This window comes from Alternaria conjuncta (genome assembly GCF_024043145.1).
Source record: "Alternaria conjuncta strain BMP 0040 chromosome Unknown scaffold_2, whole genome shotgun sequence".
NCBI classification, from domain to species: Eukaryota; Fungi; Ascomycota; class Dothideomycetes; order Pleosporales; family Pleosporaceae; genus Alternaria; species Alternaria conjuncta.
This window is the reverse complement of record NW_026250091.1, coordinates 1,160,400-1,174,912: the sequence shown is the minus strand read 5'-3', so window position 1 is coordinate 1,174,912 and position 14,513 is coordinate 1,160,400. Positions and strand designations below refer to the sequence as shown.

The window sequence follows — 14,513 nt, the reverse complement described above, 5'->3', positions numbered from 1 at the left end:
ATGATGTATATATAAATTCAACTTCTCGCCTGTGGCAGATCTGACGATGTTTCCAAAACCATGCTCAAGACTACGCCTCACGTTGAAGACTCAAATTGGTGAGATCTTGTAGAACATATACGCACGAAGTGAAGCAAGTCTGTGTGAGAATCTGAGATTGAGAAAAGGCTTGAAAATGATGAGCCTTTCTCAGGACCTCCACAACGGACAATGGCTATCAAAGCTCAGCCCTGCGATCGCTCTTTCCTTCCGTCCGCGCACAGATAGTCTCTTGTATATTAAAACATGCATGACAGGAAATCACGTCTTCGAGAAGCAATAACGTCAAGAATGACATATCATACTATCCATTTCATTATATACATTTCCAAAAGGTTCAACTTCTGCCACACGGCGTTCTCCAGTGCCCTACATACCCCAACTAAACTCATCCGCACCATTCGCCCACATACCAAAGATCTGAATAGGGAACTTATCCGCAATGTATTGGTATCCAGCAGGGCCAGGATGAAGATAATCACCCGAGTCGTACAACGGGTTGAGCTGACTGGGGATGCTGGGGTCGGCAAGGAACTGGTCGAAATCCACAACGGCATCGAAAACGCCCGACGTGCGGATGAACGTGTTGATGCGCTGACGCGTCTTCTCGCGCTCAGGATCGGAGTAGGGCTGCTGGGTGAAATTGGCTGGCGCGCTGAACGGTGTAATGGTGGCGCCGAAGACGGGGATGCCGTGGGCGTGTATGAGGGTCACCATTTGCTCGTATGCTTGAGTCAGGCCTTGGTAGACTTGCTCTTGTGCCTCAGGCGTTGTTGCTGCGGTTCCAATATCGTTTACTCCTTCGAAAATCATGGCGTATTTGACACCCGGATGGGCGAGGACGTCGCGGTCGATGCGACCAAAAGCGTTGGGACCGAGACCGTCGGCTAGGATGCGGTTCCCGCCTGCGGCCAAGTTACCGGCTGAGATGTACTTGGTGGAGGGGTTCTTCTGAAGACGCGCGAGGAGGAGGTCGGGCCATCTGTTGTTCTGGTTGGTTGTAGATCCACGGCCGTCGGTGATCGAGTCGCCGACGATGAGGAGGGAGCCGACGCGTGGTTGTACCCAAGCTTCGATGGAGGAGAGGAAGTACCAATGCGCCACGGATTGTGTCGTAGAGTTGCTAATGTCTAGACTAGCCGAGGAGACTGCGTTGCCAAACTGGAACCAACTGGTTGTTCTGGAACCGGGGTGACTGGTGATGCTGTTGGTGGTTTGTCCGTTTGCAAGGTACATGGTCACTGTGACGATCTGCTGCGCCTTGATTTCGAAGTTGATGGGGTCGGACACTGCGAGTGCGCCATTTGGCACCTTGATACCATCCTTGCCTCCAAATGTTACTTTCTGGACGGTCTTGGGTTGAATCTGGTGGATGCCGGCGGTCTGGTTCAACGGGAGCGCGACTGTCACAGCGGTAATGGGAAGATTGGAGCCGCCAAACACGTTGGAGAATTTGAGACGGATTTGCTTGGCCGAAGTGGTCATGTACAGAGTCTGTCGAACTGTCGAGTTCACGAAGACTGCGCCTGTCTGGTTCTATATGATGTGTTAGTACAGAATCATTGAAGATTTGATAGGTGTACGTACGAATGGAGCTGGAGGCAGGTTCGCAGGCTCGGTGAGCTGTGGCATTGATGCCCATGCATCGACCCAGTGGCCATTGGAAGGATTAGGTCGAGTGGTGTGCTTGTCGGAAACCCTCTTCTCAACCTCAATGGCATGGCCTTGAACGGACACTGCAATGCCCACAAGGAGCACTGCTAACCTGGAGAAAATCATGCTGGTTCAATTCTCAATCGAAGGTTCAGAGAACGACAATCCTGCAGAGGAAAAGCGCTGGGGCTCATGCATGATTAATACTACATCGTGTACGGGCCCCAAATTACGGAGGTAGGGAAAGAAGAGAGGCTAAGCAGGAACACGAGCATAGATCTGGTATGGCGCAGGAACCGATCTACAGGCTGTCCTGAAAGAGTATCTGGGGTGCCGTTAGCATGTGGGGATTTGCGGAGATGGTCGGGTAAATTGCGCGGGTGGAGGAAACCTGGTTGGTGGGCGCATTTCCTGCTTCGCCTTTTACCCATCGGCTGCAAAACCGCGTAAACTGCAATCGTGACGTTACTGCGCGCTATTCGGGCCGCGGGCACAATTGTTCCGTTAGCGACAGGAATGGGGGAAGAAGAAGCGAGTGGGAAGAATCATGCATCCGTATTCATTGGTATCGTGGTCCATGCAACAACAAAATAACGCCGCCCATGCAATACCCGGGAGATAGTTAACGCCTGACAACCTGAAGGATCGTCTTGATATGTCGTACCCGGCTGTGAAACGGAGTCAGCCAGACGTGCGACTGCAAAAAGAAAACTATGGCGCCCATCCATGGGAGACGGCAACCGTGTATGTGATCATGGCTAGGTGAGTGCCAGAAGGTGGAGACCTGGCGACATGAGCTCCCCCCAATATCGAGAAGACGTCGAGGTCCGTCACTACCGGCGCGCTCAGACTCAGAAGTCGTCATCGCTCTCTGCCTTCTTCTTTTTCCGGCTTGTCGTCTTCTTCTTCTTGCCATCCACGTCCATGTCGCCCTCACTCTTCTCGGGCGCGTCGGCGACCTTGGACACGATCTCGTTGAGGAAGTCGAAGCGGTCGGTCTTGGTGATGGCTTGCTTGAGGTGGATGGAGCCGACGCGCTTGGAGTTGCGCGCCTTGGCTTCGGCGGCGGCTTTGGTGACGAGGGAGATCATGAAGAGCTCGAGCGCTTTCGCTGTGGAGAGTTAGATATGCTGGAGAGTGTCGCGCGGGCAGTACGTACAAACGACGACGGGCGTGACCTGGGCGACCTTGCCGACATCGTCGTCGGCCTGCATGATGCGCTTTATGCGGGCGACGGGGAAGTGGTTCTTGATGGTGATGTTGTCCGTGTTGGGCGTGTCTGCCCCGCCTACGCCATTGCTCGCGTCTGGCACGGCGGGCACTGACGCGTCGGGCAAGTAGTCTGCATCCTGCATGCTCTCCTCCTTCTTGACGCCGCGAGGCATACGAGGCGGTGGCGCAGGGTCGCTCTGCAGCGGCGGGTCGGTCGTGGGCGGTGGGAGGGCGGCGCGACGTTGTCGAGGGGGCCGCGGTGTCCTGGATGCTGGGGGTGAGTCGCTGTAGGCTGCTCGGCGTAGTACGAGCAAGATAAATCTGGCGACGGTGGAGCCCGCCTGCCGTCCATTGGCTGGCGTGGGGCCCGTGCTCGTGGCGCCTCTGCGACAAAACCACACGCCTGTTCCAAGCTTCTCTCTCCAGCCTCGTCACGTTCATCGTTCCGTCCAGGGGCGATGGATGCGCGTCGCCAGCAGTGGATGACGACACGAGCACGCCAGAGACCTCTCCGCCTTGTACAAACAGCATCGTGGTGCCTGCTCCGGTTCGCAACGACGAAACCCGCCCCCAGTCGCCTGAGGCCGTGGTTGATCGGCGCGCCGGCGGCAGGAGTCGCTGATGGTGTAATTACTTGATCTAATCTGACACTCTGCCGCGCTTCTTTGTTGACGAGGCGTCTGGACCTGACCACGCTTCGGCGAGTCTGTCGCGTCCCCTGGCTTCGCACGCCGATGCTGGGCGTCGCATACACACAATACACATACCATACACCTCACACGCCTCATGTGTCTTTTGTGATGCTGCCATCCTTTTTGTGCCCCTCTCTACCCGGACCTTCTCTCAGCCATGTCTCTGCGAGGCCGTTCTTCGGGTCGTCTTCAGGGTAGCCTCGCTGCCGCCTGACGTCCAGAACCGCCTGCCGTATCCTCCGCGTGCACTCTTTGCGTATGCTGACGGCCTCGTCGGAGTACTTCAGGGCGTCGTTGGGAACACCGACTTGCAGTTTTCCTCCCTTCCTCTCCTCGTTTGCGCGCATCTGTTTCCAGCGTGCGCGCAAGTCGCCGAATACCTCCTCAGCATCCAGCTTCTCACCAAACGTCACCCTGACGTTCTGGAACGGCCGTGGTATAAAGCGCGGGAAGGTGCGTGTCTCGTGCATGATATTGTCGAAGCCTTCAATGAAGATGGGGACGATGTCTGGCATCGGCTCACTCTCAAGTACCAATCGTGACACTCCCCACTTGAAGTAGCGCATGATCCTGTCTTCTGTCTGGTGTATCATGCCTTCAGGGAAGATGTGCACCCACGCGTGCCGCCGATTAAGGTATGCCGAGGGCGCAGGAAACGTATCCTGTCCGTTTGTAGAGAATGTGAGGTGGCCTTCGGTAAAAGGATCGATCAGGTCTGGGCTCTTGAGCGATGTGGTAGGCTTTTCTGGTGGTTCTTGCTCGTGGAACGGGCCGTGTGAGAGAAGACGGATCGCTTGCGTTACGGTGGGTTGGAATAGGCCGCCGAACTGGGAATGCGCCGAACGATGTGTGGGTAGAACCTGTCCAAAGGTAAAGAATGTCGACAGTCCTCTGCTAGGGTGTTAGCCGAGCTTTCTGTGCATTTCAGAGGTGACATACTTATTGGTGAAGCATAGATCATAACTGCCTAATCCCCAGCGCAGATTGTCTGGGGTGAATATGTAGGCGAGTGGTAGTATGCCCCATAATATGGGGTCATCCATTCTGTATAGATTGTGTGAGCGCAGTCCATCCATGGCGATTCGGAGATTATGGCAAACGTACGTACACGGAGATGTGGTTCGAGACTGCACGCTCGTCAGCACTGAGCATTTCCTGGGTTCTTGATAGTACAAGCACTTACCAGTTATGAGGCCTCGCTGCCTACTCGCTGGATCCTCTCTTTCATCCAATAGCTTCAGGAAGCCCTCCATTCCGTGCGTCTCAACCTTGCTCAGTCCATTCAGGAAGCCTTTGCACAAGAGCCCGACAGCGCCCATGGTGAAGGCCGACGCGGCGCGCCATGGCCCGCTGGGGGCCTCCGGCTGCTCCTCTGGTCGCATTGGTGTAGGCGTGGGGTGAAGGGCGACATGTGAAGATTTCGCGCTCAATAGCTGGATGCCGCGGCCCACCAACGTCACTGCCAGGGACCGGCATTTTGGCGACGACTAGCGCGATTGCGGCCTGCACGTGCGCCAAGTGGCTCCAGGGCTGGCTCTTCCGTTTCAACACGCCTTCTTCCATCACCACAGCAAGAGCTCGACACTGTACAAGACTAGACTTGGACTTGCGGGGTTTGTGCATCATCTTCAGAGCTTGTTCACGGAATCCCATAGCAGGGCTCGGCACTGTTTCCCGGATTGGTATACCTATCACGAAAAGTCGCGTCTCGATTTGCGAATCTTGAATGCTGAACATAACCCAACATGCCGCCCCCAAAGACTATCTTCACGTCATACGAGCGGAATGCTCTCAAAGACCGATGGGGCTCGCAGGCTACGCGTCTGACCCGTGACTCATTTCTACCTTTTGGCTCCTGCCAACTATGTCTCCTTCCTTCAGTAGACCCAGTGTGCTGTTCACAAGGCGATCTGTTCTGTCGCGAGTGCGCCATGACCAATCTTCTGGCGCAACGAAAGGAAATGAAGCGACTAGAGAAGCTGAACGAGCGCCAGAAGTTGGAGGACGAGGATCAAAAGCTGCGAGAAGAGGAGGAAGCGCGGCTGCTGGCAGTCGAGGAATTCGAAGCTGTTCAGATGGGGCTTTCGGTCAAAGCAGGTGCATCAGCACGAGTCGTTGGAAGGCAAGGCAGCAAGATCATGGTCGAAGAAGAGCAGGATGCCAAGGCTGGAGAGGCCAGAGGCACGAAACGCAAGTTCGAAATTGACCAAGAGGAACTCAAGCGCATCGCACAAGAAGAGCAGAGCAAAGCAAAACGCACATTCGACGCCGAGCGCAAAGCAGCCAAGGGTCATCTCCCCAGTTTTTGGGTTCCCGGCGAGACACCCGACCAACACCACAAAAGCGTAGAGAAGGCGAAGCAAACGCCTGTGTGCCCGTCAAGCCACCCAGATCAACCGCACAGCCTGTCGCTGAAGAGCTTGACGAGCGTCAACTTCCACGAAGAAAAGTCGTCCGAGACGGGAAAGTCGGCTCGCACATGTCCCAGCTGTCAAAAAGCGCTCTCAAACAGTACGAAAGCCATGCTCGCTATACCTTGTGGTCACGTCCTATGCAAACCATGCGTTGATAAGTTTCTCCGGCCAGAACACCGCCATCAGCGAGATGCACATGATCAAGGACCGGAGCCCGAGACTGTTCATTGCTATGTATGCGATGCGGATCTTACGACAGTTCCAGACGCCAAGGAAGGCAAGAAGAAGAAAAAGGACAACGAGAAGGAAAAGTCACCCAAGCCTGGACTTGTGGAGATAAGGAGTGAAGGTACCGGGTTTGCAAGTGGTGGAAAGGCGATGGTCAAGAGAGAAGGAGTGGCATTTCAAGTATAACAAGTCTTTTCTGATCGACCGAACTACGGGCGCGATGACAAAAGGCCAGCCACCATAGACTGCCAGTGTTTGAATGGTAGACCTCGCGGTGTACACATACTTCCGATATCTCTGCTTTGTGAGACTCCTTGCTGGACAATGGCAATCACCTACTCCACGATTTGATTCGAAGGATTTCTTTTAGACGGCGGCGGGATTGCGAAACTCTGCAGTAAGAGCTCGGAAGACGGCACCGTCTTGGACTTCGATCTGGCGTCATGTACTCAGCAGTCACCGTTCTCGAACGCGATGGCCATCTTCCGGGCAAAAAGTTACATGTTCATCACACCCAATACGCAAATTCGGAGTAGACACACAGCTAAGTGCAGCGTGTTTCAATCTCGCTGCCATTATATGAACGGAGCTTAGTGTACTCAGTTACCTGGGAGACTGGTAGGAAATTACCCAATTGTGCAAGGGCTAGAAAGCCACGCCGCTGTGCTGGGTCTCCATTATCGGCAATTTCCTTGCATCTCCCAACTCTGGGCATTATTGTTTCAAACGCGATCGATATGTTGTCAGGCAGTCTCGCCAATGATGCGCTGCTGCTGGTGTGTAGGTATGTTTGCGCCGTTTCACCGTGTGCGGGAAAGACCTCATCACCCACTCACAAGCCCCACTCTAGCGTGATTGCCAATACAGTCAGGGTCGATGTGCAGGATGAGCCGACTGTCCCCTATCAGGAACGACGGATCCTACGAGCTGAACGCGCGGCGTACGGGTGTGAACTGAGTGAAAGGTTTCCGTGGAATCTCTCGTTTGTGCGCTAAGAAAGTTTTGAGAAACTTGCTCACGACGGGTTTTGTATTTGAACTCTCTACGACAGCCGGACAAAATCTCTTCGCACGCGATTCTCTTCCCCGCGATACGAACAGCATGTTCAAAATCGTGTTGTTCAGTATGCTTAAAGCTTACTTCGAGGGGCTTTGCAAGCAGTACCGCGAAACTTTGTCGGTATGTTCTTTCCGCACGGTTGATACGACGCCGCTCGACACTCGACATTCAATAACAACTATACTCACATCTTATCAGGGCTTCAAACTCACCAGGCCGTTCTTCAAGCCATCCCTCGCTGTCCCGAATGAACAGTCCGTACCACCGATCCGGGAGAAGTGGTGTAAGGTTTCCCCTCCTCATGTTTAGTATACAGACAGCGTACTCATTCTCCAATCCATAGACTATCCCGCCGACATCGCCAACGATCTCAAAGACTTCGACCTTCCACAGCGCATCAAAGAAGAAGTATATGCATGCGCATGGGAGTACGCACGCTGCGTGATCCCTCAATACACCAATTGGAATCGCTATGTGGCTTTCATGCGTGTTATCGTCATCGGTATCGTCGCGGAGTGCAAAGGCGATTTGGTACAGGTGTCACTTGGCGACAATCTTCTGGGCTACAACCTCACTGCTCTTCTCGACGAACTCTTTCAGGGCACAACTGAACAGTGAGCTGACTCGTTCTCTTCTTGCTTTATCTCAAACCTCACAGACTGACACTGATGTCATCCTATCTAGATACAGTGCGGCCATGGCTCGCGAGTTCCGCTGCTTCCTTCTCATTACAGCAGACAAAGCAAGCAAACGCCGTGAAGGCCTGTTGTTCAAACGTTACGTTACCGCCCTCGCCAAGTCGCCTCGCCAATGGTTCCGCATGCGCGACACAGATGCTTTGATCCGTTTTACCATGGGCGCAGCTCTGGTCTGTAACGATCTCGATGACGTACACTATACCGAAGAACAGTTCGAGGCTTTGGATGAACTCGGCGCCACTCTCTACGACAGTGTAGCCTTCTACAAACACCGGTCCGAGGGCGAGACAGTGAGTGATATCTGATCAAACGTGATGCGATGGACACGGACTGACCTAGGACTTTCAGAACTCCACGTTCGCATACGCACCTACCGACATCCGCATCAAGGCTTTCCACCAGTCCCGTGAGTTGCTCTGGGCTCTCGACGTTGCTTGGGCGGGCAAGCGAGAACACATGGTTATCATCAATTTCTTACGATTCTTCGGTGGTCCTATACATATGAGTAGGTTGAAATTTCCCTTCGCAACGATATACCGTCATTAACAAAGTTCCTTAGTGATGCGTCGCTACCGGTTCATCGAAGATGGAATGATGATCGGTCGGCCTGAGACAGATACCGTCATCACACAAGCACGCCAACAGTTCAAGCTCTGGAACCGCGTCGACATGCAGGATGGCGATGCCAAGGACGTCGAGCGCTACAACCACTTAATGGCGAGAAGTGATGAGCTCATGTTCGACGGCCTTCGTGAGTTCCTCGACGCGAGCAGCGAGGATACTTGTAAGGGCTGTCAGCACCGTGAGACACATGGTGGACATACTTCTTTTTCGTTTGGTGGAATAAAGCTATGCGACGGCTGCAAGGAGTCTTGGGGTGCGTACGTCGAGTCTTTCTCGGCTCGGTTCGCGGACGTGTTTCCGGAGATCAAAAACGTGATGACAACTTGAATCGGGTACTGAGTCAATCAGACACATGAAGCGCGGAAACCGGCTTCCATCATTGCGGGCTGAGCTAAAACTCACGATGGCATTACCACGCCAACCTAGGAAAAAGCTGAACAGCCTGGAGCGTACGTTGACGTTGGGTCACCTACTTTGCAAGGTTTTGGGTCAACGTGGTCTGCAGACCTGTTCAGTTTTTCCCTTGTATGGGGTGTTACTGTAATTGTCCATTGACTATTCAATCAAAAACACTCCCACGACTCCATTTACTTGCCCTCCTGATCCTCTTGCCATATATGTAGAAAACGAAAGGCACTGGGATAAGTAGTGCCGCGAATCCACCAGTGATGCTGCTCGCGGGACCTACTCCAACGTTGTGGTACAGCGGCGTCACCACCAATGGAAAAGCGCCCGCAAACGCGCTTCGAAGAAAAGTGTTCGCTGCTACTGCACTCGCAGCATACAACGTAAATGTGTCGACCAGGTAATTCAGGGCAGCTTGAAAGATCGTGAAGAATCCAGTTCCCAGCAACACCAGCCCAATGACGGGGGGAATCCAATGGTATTGAGGGTCCGCTGTCCACCCCAGGATGAACTGACCGACGGAGAAGAGTACCGAGCCGAGCATCATCGGTGGCAGACGCGCTTCCGGAACGGCACGATTACCAGCTGCACGATAGACTTTGTTGTAAAGAAGCTGGTTATAGGCGTTGATGCTGCAGCCGATGATTGCGCCAACCAAGATACCCAGGAAAGGCAGCGTTGCGCTTACAGCTGGCCATCCCCTCATTTCGCCAAAAATTATGGGAATGCCTGAACGTGTCAGTACGTCTCACAGACAGTTCTTATAGCGATATCTCTTACCTCCCAGCATCATGTATAGAATGCCGTAGCAGAAGCTAGCGTAGAGCGCGACAAGGAAACAGATAGGAGTCATCAGGAGCTGTAATGGCCGAAGAAGAAACTTCTTAGACAACTCTTTGATGCTGACGTCCCACTCCTCGAACTTCGTGTGAAGGGCCCAGTTGCCGGTTTCATGCCGCAGGCGACGTGCTTTGTAGACGAGGAGTTTCGGTGGGTAGCATTCGTCGATGAAAATGATGTCAATGAATAGAATGGTAGCCTGAAGTATGCCAGTAAAGTATTCGGTCCAGCGCCAGCCCAGTGATGGATTGGCGACAAAAGCTGCTGAGACAATTGGCCCTAGACACGGCCCTCCGACGACCGCCATAGCGTAGCCTGCCATGGCTAATGCTCTCCATGCCGGACTATACAGATCGCCTAATACACCACCGGTATTTGTAACCGGAGCGCTAGCAAAGAAGGCACCGAAGAACCTTGTGATCATCAGTGTCTGGAAGTCCTTTGATACGGCACTACCGAAGCTAAAGCAGATCGCAATGAACATGGGCGTCAAAACTGCCAAACGTCTCCCGTAGACTTCGGAGAGTGGAGCCCAGAGAAGCGGCCCCAGTCCAAATCCAAATAGAAAGAGCGTAGTGCCCAACACCGCGACCTGATTTCCTACGTTGAACTCGGCTGCTATCTGTCGCGTACCTGCAGAATATGCAGAAGAAGCCCATGTCGCGCTCATAGTCGTGAGGCCATACATCATGGTCGTTGTGATCTTCTTCTTTGTGGGCCAGTTCATGGGGCGATAAGGATCGTCCTCGCCCTCAAAATCTACTAGCACATCTGCAGTGGTCTGCTGGTGCGCCAGAGGATGGGAAAATGGCGCAACATTCGGTCGTGTACGTATTCGTGAAAGTGCGGTGTCGCGTCTAGATATTGTCCGGCTCAAAGGCTGATTCATACCACTCGCCGTGGCTGTCGCTCTTCTGTCTCTTGGTAGACTGCGTCTGCTGCGTGATCGCGAAATGCTTTCTTGAAGTTCTCTTCCCGATGGACGATGGCCGTCATGATCGGCATCCTTCTCTTCCTCATACTCCGACGATGAATCGGATGTTGACTCGCTCCGCTGTCTTGGTCTTGATCGCCTTCCACTCTCAAGATCTACGTCGGCGTTTGATGTCGAAGTGGGATTTGTGTCTGATGATCGTTCGTCTTTAGAATCCATGATTCCAGTAGTTCATATCTTGTCGCTTTTCTCAACGGTTTATTCTGGGATGCTTAAATATAAGACTACGATCCCTGTTCTAGGTGCAGCTCGAAGAATGAGAAAGATTGTCGGAAACGTGGCAAGTGCCGGACGCCTTTATAATGCTAAAGCCGTCAGCAACAATAGAGCGAGGAATTGATAGAACATCAGTAACGCTAAGCAATGACAGATGCCACAAAATTCGACTACCGTTGGGTATCTCCGGTCAATATGACGTAGATTTTGCGTACTAATCAGCTGCGCTAACCTCGAACGGTATAGTACATTCATTGCTCGGCCTTCTCGAGCTGTTATTCCCAGACCTCAGTTCGGATAAATCTCCGGCTGACAGATTTTCAATAAGTATCGCTCGCACGAAGACAATGTGTAACAGTCGAGGAAAGACGCGTGCGCACAGTGAACGCCCCATTTTTGGGAACGCGACGACAATGACGTAACGACTTGCAGCAAAGACGTGCAGCGTCCTTCCGCCAGCTCTTCATTACATCTATAGCACGTAAGAAACATAAAATCTGGAATTGAGACGTTGTGGGTACATTGCTGACATTACTGGTATTACTCGACACGTAGTTATCATCTACCTATCCAAGTAGATCGTTAAGTATTCTTACAAAGCTCCAGGGGTGTTCTTAATGGCCTGAGCAGCAGCCTCGCAATCCTCGCCTAGTGGAACAACAGCTCCATATCCGACAGCCTGCCCACAGCCAGTGAAGCCATAAACTCCCTGGTAGAACCCGGAACCATCTGGACTGGCCTTTTGCAAGGTAGCAGAGAATACATCGGCACCTGCTGAAGGACCAAGAGTTACGTTGCCCGAGCGGTAAGTTGGCTGTGCGGTGGCGTTGTTAAAGAAGTAGACGTTGCGCTGGCACTTGGGTGAGAGGAGGCTTCCCACGCTGCCGAGCAAGAAGGGCTGGTTGACCATGCTTTTCCACATGTCGAGGGAGTATTTGGGTGCTGCTTGGTTGGGTTCGCTGACGAACTTGAGATCAAACGCCTCAGAGTACAGGCCAGGACCGCTGACAGGGTTGGGTGCCTGTGCCCACTTCGAGTTGATGCCGAAAGATCCATCCCTGTATGATTGGAATGGTGCATTGAGTGGTAGAAATGCGCCGATTCTGGTCTGAATACCGCCTACAGTAGCTAAAGGGTCGCGCGTTAGCTATAACCCACAGGCTGAACTGAGTTCGCGTCAATTACTTACCAACTAGAGATGGGATAAGGCCGGCAACATAACCCTGGGTTACTTCGTCCACGCCGGCAAGGTACGACACGAGGGGCGCATTGAGTGGTGTCTTGGAGCTACCGACGCCGACATAGGGGATCATAGAGCTGCCGACCATCAATCCTGTAGCAAGCTGGAGGCCGCCCTGGCGGATATCGGTGTTGGCTCCGGCGTTAACGATGACCGGGTGCATGCCCTCGGGAAATTTCAGCTCTTCGGGAAGAGATAGCAGATTTAGTCCGCCTAGGTTGACCAAGCTCGAGAACGACTCCCTGAGGGCCTTCATGACAGCATCCTTGGGCACCGGAACAAGGAACCAGTCTGCAGAATGTATCAGTACACGATATCCCTTACTGTCCAGAGAATTCACACTTACTGCTGGTCGCACTCATAGTGCGGTCTTGCTGGTTGTAGATGGCAACCTCATTTGGGCACGTTGTGCTTTGGCCAGCGACGAGGCTCGCGGCAGCAAGCAGTATCTGGAAGAAGAAGCGTGCCATGGTGTAGCTGATGGTTCAGGTGGATGGTTGAGTAGAGAGCGGTCTTACGATGGCATAGGCCCGTTATATACAAAGATGCGTTCTCGTTTGGGATCGTCATCATACCCACGTAGACTAACATGGTGCTTTGCATCACAACAATGACTCTATAGCTCTGTTAGTGCCTTGCTTCCGAGCCTGACCGTAGCATCCGGAGCGATTGGGCGCTCTGGACATTGAGATCGACTGCTAGCATTCCCATGCTCATTTGGTGGGATGGACATCACGGCTCCTGTTCTCTGCGCTAGCCATCAATTAGGTTTCAGTTCGCCCCGTTTCGGTTTTTAATGAACCCACTTGTAAATTAGGCTAGCTACAAGTAATCGCTCGGCAGTAGAAGATCAACGATCGTCGGTACCAGCGCTTCCGGTCCTCTCCAATCCCTTCCAGAAGGACTCTTACATCGCGCGGCTATGAAGCTCCCGAATACCGGAACCTGTGTGATGCGAGCTACCTGACTCAACTCATCTATCTGAGCGTTCCGTTATACAACCGTACACAATGATGCTATAAAATGGGATGATACTTGTGTGATCACTCGAGACTTGATATTTTTGGATTTGAAATACCCCTATTACGATGTAACCACAAACCCATGCGGCCACTTTCAGGTATGCGTGAGAGCTTACTTAGATGAGTACACTCTAGCGCTTATGGTACGCTATGGGAGATGACGACGTGAAGCAACTTAGAGTTTTCCTATTCAGGAACAGGAAACTTGAAAGAACATGAAGTGATGCGGATGGCGCTAAGCTTTATCTTCCGATAAACGTCTTCCAACTGGTATCATGTGTTTTGATTTTGCACGGCTTCATGACCAACATGCGCAAACCGAATTATCAGCCTCATAACCCTCGAAGCTGACCGTGCAGATGTTTGCATGCTTTACCGGATCGTATTTTCCCTGAAGCAGTATTCAACTCTTCAAAGGTTAACCACCCTTTCATGATGATGACACGAAAAGACTTGGCAGGTAGCATTTCGGGTACCTGGGTAGATAGTCAGCGCGCTCACCACCTTGAATGTGATGTCTACCTAGGTATGTAGACAGAGAGTTCGAAGAAAGTGACAGAATGCCATGATCGCTCGGTTAATGCAGCCCTCCCCACACGCGCCCAGGTGGCTTGCGGGACGTGTATGTATGCCAAGCCACTAGCACACGCCTCCAACGCGCGCGAACTTCCTTGAGGCGTGACGTTTGCGGTTCCTCAGCCTTGTCGCACCTTCTCACTCTCCCTTACTTATCATTTTTTTGGCCGTTTGAATAGGCGCATATACTCAGCAATTCTATGCGACTCTACTCCCGCTATTTTTATTACAATTGAGCACAGCACCCGGCCATGACAGATTACAGCAACCAGACAGTCGCGCAACTGCGGCAGGTGTTGAAGGACCGGAGTATACCCAGCACCGGCTTGACACGAAAGGCGCAAATTATCGAGAAGCTCCAGGAGGCCGACCTCGCTGCTGAGACTCCCAGTGCGCCAGACGAGGGCACCGAAAGCGCAGACGCGCCGCCGGACGCGGTAGAGCAGGTGAATACCGAAGTTGGCGACGACACTGCCACCAAAGAGCATGTCCCTGGACCAGCGCTCTCTGAGGCTGGAGGTATGCGCACTATGAGTACATCGCTGCCGCTAGATGCTGACCCGAGTCTAGAAGCAGAGCAGCCTACACGCGAAGCCGAGCC

At 52.9% G+C, this 14,513-nt stretch overlaps 7 protein-coding genes across 7 annotated transcripts; 2 read left to right on the top strand and 5 right to left on the bottom strand.

Annotated features, from left to right (window-relative positions):
* Positions 1-408: 408 nt before the first annotated feature.
* On the bottom strand, positions 409-1,818 carry J4E85_001510 (uncharacterized protein; the record flags this gene model as incomplete). The annotated part of the gene is made up of 2 exons (XM_051465795.1): positions 409-1,575; positions 1,627-1,818. 2 exons carry the CDS (start codon positions 1,816-1,818, stop codon positions 409-411), a joined length of 1,359 nt encoding a protein of 452 aa, XP_051330352.1.
* Positions 1,819-2,543: 725 nt separating this feature from the next.
* On the bottom strand, positions 2,544-3,077 carry J4E85_001509 (uncharacterized protein; the record flags this gene model as incomplete). Its single annotated transcript, XM_051465794.1, has 2 exons — positions 2,544-2,803; positions 2,852-3,077. 2 exons carry the CDS (start codon positions 3,075-3,077, stop codon positions 2,544-2,546), a joined length of 486 nt encoding a protein of 161 aa, XP_051330351.1.
* A 611-nt stretch (positions 3,078-3,688) lies between these two features.
* J4E85_001508 (uncharacterized protein) lies at positions 3,689-4,978 on the bottom strand (the record flags this gene model as incomplete). The annotated part of the gene is made up of 4 exons (XM_051465793.1): positions 3,689-4,487; positions 4,536-4,640; positions 4,705-4,723; positions 4,780-4,978. The coding sequence occupies 4 exons, from the start codon at positions 4,976-4,978 to the stop codon at positions 3,689-3,691; spliced, it is 1,122 nt and encodes a 373-aa protein (XP_051330350.1).
* Positions 4,979-5,341: 363 nt separating this feature from the next.
* Positions 5,342-6,424, top strand: J4E85_001507 (uncharacterized protein; the record flags this gene model as incomplete). The annotated part of the gene is made up of 1 exon (XM_051465792.1): positions 5,342-6,424. The coding sequence occupies one exon, from the start codon at positions 5,342-5,344 to the stop codon at positions 6,422-6,424; it is 1,083 nt and encodes a 360-aa protein (XP_051330349.1).
* A 915-nt stretch (positions 6,425-7,339) lies between these two features.
* J4E85_001506 (uncharacterized protein) lies at positions 7,340-8,946 on the top strand (the record flags this gene model as incomplete). The annotated part of the gene is made up of 6 exons (XM_051465791.1): positions 7,340-7,417; positions 7,496-7,580; positions 7,641-7,911; positions 7,982-8,285; positions 8,335-8,500; positions 8,555-8,946. The coding sequence occupies 6 exons, from the start codon at positions 7,340-7,342 to the stop codon at positions 8,944-8,946; spliced, it is 1,296 nt and encodes a 431-aa protein (XP_051330348.1).
* Positions 8,947-9,178: 232 nt separating this feature from the next.
* Positions 9,179-10,860, bottom strand: J4E85_001505 (uncharacterized protein; the record flags this gene model as incomplete). Its single annotated transcript, XM_051465790.1, has 3 exons — positions 9,179-9,753; positions 9,805-10,645; positions 10,756-10,860. 3 exons carry the CDS (start codon positions 10,858-10,860, stop codon positions 9,179-9,181), a joined length of 1,521 nt encoding a protein of 506 aa, XP_051330347.1.
* An 806-nt stretch (positions 10,861-11,666) lies between these two features.
* On the bottom strand, positions 11,667-12,784 carry J4E85_001504 (uncharacterized protein; the record flags this gene model as incomplete). Its single annotated transcript, XM_051465789.1, has 3 exons — positions 11,667-12,202; positions 12,264-12,605; positions 12,661-12,784. The coding sequence occupies 3 exons, from the start codon at positions 12,782-12,784 to the stop codon at positions 11,667-11,669; spliced, it is 1,002 nt and encodes a 333-aa protein (XP_051330346.1).
* Between the last annotated feature and the right edge of the window lie 1,729 nt (positions 12,785-14,513).